Genomic DNA, 6746 nt, shown 5'->3' with positions numbered 1-6746 from the left:
AAAAAAAAAAAAACTAAACTAAGCGTCTCTTCCCCCTTTTAACAGGCTTATTTAGATCACTTCAGCAGAGCATTACAATACGAATATGCTTCCAAAGGCATCTTTGTACAGAGTCTGATCCCGTTCTACGTCGCTACCAACATGACTGCTCCCAGGAGCTTTCTGCACAAATGCCCATGGCTGGTGCCTTCACCCAAAGTATACGCACATCATGCCGTTTCTACCCTCGGGATTTCCAAAAGGACCACAGGCTACTGGTCCCATTCCATTCAGGTAACGCTGTGCTCTCAGCTCCCATAATGGGGTGAATGCACCCCAAACCTTTCTTAGTGATGCGTAGGAATCTGGTGGGAGCCCAGTCCTGAAAGGTAAGAACTGGCAAACCTGATTCTTCATGATTTTGGTTACGTCACTGACTTTTCTTTTGTGGAATTGTTACATTAAATTAACGTGTTCCATCTGTGTGACACCTGAAGATGGCATGTGCTATGCAGAACGGGCACAGAGGCAGCGTCCTCTGACCGTGTCCATCCTCACGGGAGGAAACAAAGTCACCACCAGCAGCCCAGGGCCTGTTCCTGTGAGCCCAGACCTGCTGCCACCCTCCAGCCTTTTTACTAACTCTGACACCAGCCATCCCTCCCACAGCGCTCACTGCTTCTCTGCTGGGTTCAGTAATTCATTGCAGTGGCCACACAGAACTCACAAACAATACTCTCAATTATGGAGTTTATTCGGGAAGTAACAGGCGACACTTCAGGTTGTGGAAGGCACTCAGGATACGGTCCTTCAATCAGGACAGTCTCCCTTCTGCTGTGCCCTAAGGCGTACCTCTCTGGCCTTCGGCCTCTCAGCCTGGCCTCTGCCCTGCTTGGGCCAAGGTTACAAAGCTCTCTTAGCTCTGCCGATACATGCACCCCACTTTGCCACAAGCCTGCTGCCCAGGGCCACTCCGTTTTCTCGCTCCGTGGGCTTGAAAACCTGCTGCTCTGTCTCATGTCTCTTGGCTCCATTGCCACCATCTTGAGCCAGGCGTCTCTCTGCCAGGCGTCTCTGCCAAGGAGGTCCAGTGCAGGGATCCTGGGGTCCAAGGAAGCACTGCACTCCACCCCTCCATGTCATCTCTGGCTCTTCTCTCTTGATGGCAGTGAGATCCCCCCCCCCCCGCCTCTAGGAAGGCTCATTTTAAGCCACGATATTCACCACGATGCCAATGTCTTTGTCTTAATCCCAGCGTTAGAGTTCCATACACCTTAAATGCATGGTTCCACCCAGTGATGTGGTGGGAGTCACAGAGACCGTGGCTAGAAAAGTCATACCAAGTAACTTGGGGCAGCACATGCTGCTTTAATGGAAGCAGGTGGTTGTTGTTATGTGCCGTCAAGTCGGCCCCGACTCACAGCGACCCCTCCTTGGGTTTCCGAGGCAGTGTCACTACGGAAGTAGATTGCCCCATCTTCTTTCCGAGGAGTGGTTGGTGGGTTTGAACTGCCAGCCTTCTGGTTAGCAGTCAAGTGCCTTAGGCACTATGCTACCAGAGCTCCTAGAAGCAGGTGGTAGCAGTATAAAAATACTACATACTTATACGGGCATTTCAAAGGAAAAATTCTGGTATTGTTTGAAGGGGTACCTCTAAGTCAGTAGTGTGATCTGAACAACGTGAAACCATAAAATAGGTCTTCATTTCACGTGACCATTAGGTCAGATGCCATCTCAGGCTCTTCTTGAATCCCCTTATTCAAGAAGCATGGAACGTTTATGTTTAAAGTGTTTGGTTCTGGGAGGACAAAGATTTGAATCTTTTGTTTTTTAAAGAGAAACATTTTTAATCTTTGACATTTTGATACGTAGGTAGAGATTTTAATTAAAATAGACTTATATTTCTGTATCTGGCATAGTACATAGATTGCCCAATTTAAATTTTTTTTCTTTCATATATAGTGTTTTCTTAATTACCAAACACATACTTTTGGGACTGTTAACATAAAGACTATTAGAATTATAACCTCCAAATAAGTGGATACAGTTAATTTTGACTTTTCTCAAAGGGTTTGGCTCAAAGTTTAAGAAGAAACAGTGTTACTGAAGTGGCTGTTTCCAGGTCCTTAGTACCTAAGAAAAGCAAAGAAACCTAAACGGTGGTAGGCGCCGGTGACTGTTGGAGCCCCTTTGAGATGCACAGAGGATAAGGTTTAGATGCAGCAGATGCTTTGACTGCTTGGTGACATCAGGTGCCATCAAGTCGGCTCCTGCTGCGACCCCACATACAACAGAATGGAACAGTGCCCAGTCCGACACTGTCCTCACAGCCACTGCTGTGTTTGAGCCCATCATGGCAGCCACTGTGTCAGTCTGTCTCATTGAGGGCCCTCCCTTTTTCACTGACCCTGCACTTTACCAAGCATGGTGTCCTTCTCCAGGGACTGGTCCTTCCCGATAACATGCCCAAGGATTGTGGACAGAGTCTCACCATCCTTGCGTCTAATGAGCATTCTGGCTGTACTTCTTCTAAGACACATTTGTTCATTCCTCTGGCAGGCTGTGGTACATTCAGTATTCTTCACCAACATATGTCATCAACTCTGCTGTCCTCCTCATTCATTGTCCAGCTTTTGCATGCATATAAGGTGATGGAAAATACCATGCCTTGGGTCAGGTGCACCTTAGTCTTCAAAGTACTTTGCTTTTTAACACTGCTGGGAGCTCTGGTAGCATAGTGGCTAAGAAGTACTTTGCTTTTTAACACTGCTGGGAGCTCTGGTAGCATAGTGGCTAAGGCACTTGTCTGCTAACCAGAAGGCTGGCGGTTCAAACCCACCAGCCACTCCTCGGAAGGAAGGTTGGGCAATTCTATTTCCGTAGTGATACTGCCTCGGAAACCCAAGGAGGGGTCGCTATGAGTCGGGGCCAACTCAACGGCACATACCAACAACAACAACAACAAGTATAGTGTCTAAGGCATTTGACTGCTAACCAGAAGGCTGGCAGTTCTAACCCACCAACCACTCCTTGGAAGGAAGGTTGGGCAATCTACTTCCGTAGTGATACTGTCTCGGAAACCCAGGGAAGGGTCGTTATGAGTCAGATCCGACCTGATGGCAGTGAGTTTGGTTTGGTTTTATTTATAAACACCAATATCTTATTCATAATTGAACTTTGTTCACATTGATGAGCTTTTCTTGAGAATGTGTTTTTTTCTGCGAAGAAATTCTGCTAAGGACATTTAATTCCTAGAGTAGTTTTCTATACAAAGCCATTGAACAGTTTACATTTTTTTTACATTTTCGTTTGACTCAACTTAAACATTATCAGGTTTTTTTTTTTTTTTTTCCTATTTTACAACAAAGATTTGGTTTGTCATTTGCTGTTGTCCAGAGCAGATTTCTCTGCTTCTGCCACTGTGACTTTTCTTTTGTCATCTTCATTTCTTCATGCTGTTTTCTCAGGTTCAATTTTGCAGATTTAAATTTCATCAGGATTTCAATCCTCTCTCAATCTCTTGTCTGTAGAAATTTACTACTTATGAAGTGTGATATGTCAGACATACCACATGGAGTTTTCTTTTGTGTTATTTATTCTAGTTGTTTTCTGCATTAAGGTTTAAGTCAAAATGATAGTTTATATTTATTTTTGACAAGATGGAGTTTTTAAGGCCATCAGTCTTCACGGAAGCAAAGCCCAAACCAAACCCACTGCTGTGGAGTCCATTCCGACTCACAGCACCCCTAGAGGACAGGGTGGAACTGCTCACAGCGTCTCCAAGACTGGTAGGCTCATCTTTCTCACACAGAGCAGCTGGTTTTGGTTAGCAGCCAAATACTTTAACTGCTGCACCACCAGAGCTCTTTAGATAGGGTAATAAATTGAAGAGGAGGGTTGACTGAAGAGGAGGAAGAAAGATTGAGGAGGAAGAAGCAGGAAATATTCTCAGAATTCAGAAAGTCAGTGGTATCATTTACTCAGTATAAGAGGAAGAATCAGGTTTTGGGAGAGAATATGAGAGTTTGGCACATGTTAATTTGAAGGGCCCGAGAAACACATACATGGAGATGTGGAGCTGCAGCGGGATAGATGGGAGCTCAGTCGAGAGGGTCGTGTGGGAGATGAGGGTGTGCAAGTCATCGGTTTTGATTGGGTGGCAAAGCGTAGGGATGGGTCCAGCACCCCAGGGGCTGTTGGAGGAAGAAGAGGCAGCAGCGAAGCCTGAGAAGGGCAGCGAGAGAGGTGGTAGGAAAGCAGAAGAGGGTGGCTCCCAGGCAGCCACGGAAGAAGCAGCGGTGGGGAGCAGGGAGCAGTCGTCAGTGCTGCTGATGCCAAGAACTGAAACGGGCCTGCAGGCCACAGTGTCTTGGAAATCTTTGGTGACTTGCCAAAAGCAGTTTTAGGGGCGTTTTTGAGAGAAGGTGGATTGTGTGGTGTTGACAGGTATGCAGAGGATGAGGACAGGAGACCATACGTAAGGTCCACTCATCCAAGAGGGTAAGAGTGCAGGGAGTAATGGGATGGGTGTTGTGTTTGTTAGTTGATTAGAGAGACCTGACTCTACTCGGTGCTGGAGGGACGGAGCAGGTGGAGAAGAGAACCCGGATGCTGTGCCCTGAGATATACAGTGGCCACGGGTGGGAGTCAAAGAGCAGACTGAGTGCTAGATGCTGGTCCCTTCCCTGTTCCGGCTGTTTCCAGCTGTCAGGTGGCTTCAGCGCCTGTGCACTTCAGTGTAGCTCTACCTGCAGGGTCCCGCTGGGGGACCACACACTGACTTCTCAGGCCTCCTTGGATTTGGAACCTTTGTTTAGGGTGCTGGCTCCAAGGAGCAGCATCTGGGTAGTTTCCCCATAACACCCTGGCTCTTTAAAGAGGTCCAGAGAAACCTTAAGGAGCCCTGATGGTGTAGTGGTTAAGCCCTCAGCTGCTAATCAAAAGGTTGGCAGTTTGAACCCCTCAGCGGTTCAGTGGGAGAAGGATGTGGCAGTCTGTTCTTACAGAGATTTTAGCCTCAGAAGCCTTCCGGGGCAGTTCTAGTCCATCCTGTAGGTGATAGGGGTGCTATGAGTCAGAATCGACTTGTCGGCCACAGGTTTTCCGTAGACCTTATTACTTCCCTAGCAAGTTACCCATGGCTGCGGACCAAATACTGGGCCTCCGGGGTCTTGTGTCTTGGTGTGTAAGTTCTCTTGTTTAACTTAGCTCCCTCTTAGCCCTCAGACCTGTTTCCTCTGCCAGTACTAACCATGTGTTTTGGTCCTCTAGTGCTGCTCTAAAGGAAAATACCCCAAGTGGGTGGCTTGAACAACAGGGGTTTGTTCTCTTACAGTTTAGGAAGCTACAAGTCCAAGTTCAAAGTGCCAAGCTAAGCTGCAGGGCCTGGGTGAAGTCCCCTCAGCCTTGGGCTTCAGCTCTGCCCCTTGCTCCCAGCCCACTGGAGCTGGAGGTATCTCTTCACTCAGGCAACTACTGGCTGCTGAGGCTAACAAACCCAAGGTCAACAAATAAAATGGCACAGTCCCAAGATTAGCAGACAACACGGCAGGCTAGTGCAAGTCCAGAGACAGTCCCAAGATGGGTAGGAAACATGGCAGGCTGCTGCCTGAAGACTCAGCCACATGCAGGGTCCAAGTGTCCCAAACAGCTCCAGACCATTCCCACAGCTTCTCCTTATGCACTAGAAGCAGACCACATCCCTAAGGCAGCTCCTCAGCTGTTCCAGCAGATTCCTCCATGGAGTTGATTACCAGTCTCATCATGGAGAATAACTACATCTAGCTTCCCAGCCACTCAAAACCAGGCCCAGCCAAATTGATATATAACCTTAACTACCACACCATTATGCATTTGTCTTTACCAGGTGCTTTGATTCTGAGCCGATTGTGTACCCAGGAAGCAGCAGCAGGATTGGATTCTGTGGGCCGGCTGCCCAGAGCAGTGGTGTGGGGGTGGGCTGCATGGGGGTCGGGTTCTGCTCTGCTCCCCACAGGGTCTGGGAGAAGGCTCTTGCACAGGAACTGGGTGGTCTGTGCAGGAACTCAAAGCCCTTTCTCCTTGGTGGTGCTCCATGGAATTGCTGGCTGTGTGTTGGATTGGATCAGATACCTTAGCCCTTCACTGTTGATGGCTTTGGGGTCTACCTTCTAACCTCTTTCTTTCCTTTTTAGTTTCTTTTTGCACAGTACATGCCCGAGTGGCTCTGGGTGTGGGGAGCAAACATTCTCAACCGCTCTTTACGAAAGGAGGCCTTATCCTGCCAAGCATGAACCTGGATGGCCACTCAGGAAGTCCCGCCGAATCATGGGACCCCGCGGTACCTGACACGTGGAAGAGCTCGGTGGATTCCTCTTACGCATTTTCTTTTATGACTGATTATCGAGTGTACTGCTGATTTATCCTTTGCAAAGCAATCATGCTTCCTGCAGGGCAGGCTGTGGGGAGCCTCTGGAACGTGGGAACGGCAGTGGGGGCCGACGCATAGGCGCTCCCTGGAGAAGCCCAAGTTGCCACGCTTCCCCCTGAGCCGTGCAGACGGTGTGTGACACGTGCTGCTAGCTGAAACAAGCAATCTGAAATGGAAATATACTTAAAATGTGACTGTCAGGTCTTATAATTTCAGGTTTTTTTTTTTTTTTTTTTAAGGGAAAATTACCTATGTCCTTAGCTGCGTTATAGGATTGGGTTTCATGTTCATCAGAAAAGGCTATTTAAGTGTTATTTTATAAAAAGATTGCTGGTTCTATGAGCAGAGTGCATATGTG

At 47.9% G+C, this 6746-nt stretch overlaps 1 protein-coding gene across 1 annotated transcript in view; it reads left to right on the top strand.

Moving 5' to 3' along the window:
• The window catches only part of HSDL1 (hydroxysteroid dehydrogenase like 1), a 9865-nt gene extending 3614 nt beyond the window's left edge, over window positions 1-6251 (top strand). Inside the window, exons 3-4 of the mRNA XM_007939135.1 lie at window positions 46-273; window positions 6153-6251. Of these exons, the coding sequence (XP_007937326.1) occupies window positions 46-273; window positions 6153-6251 (327 nt within the window). The remainder of the gene's footprint in view (window positions 1-45; window positions 274-6152) is intronic.
• Window positions 6252-6746: the final 495 nt, after the last annotated feature.

Source organism: Orycteropus afer, unplaced genomic scaffold, assembly GCF_000298275.1.
Source record: "Orycteropus afer afer isolate SDZICR_OR568_19922 unplaced genomic scaffold, OryAfe1.0 scaffold00057, whole genome shotgun sequence".
NCBI classification, from domain to species: domain Eukaryota; kingdom Metazoa; phylum Chordata; class Mammalia; order Tubulidentata; family Orycteropodidae; genus Orycteropus; species Orycteropus afer.
The sequence above is the reverse complement of the archived record's forward strand: the minus strand, read 5'-3'. Positions and strand labels throughout refer to the sequence as shown.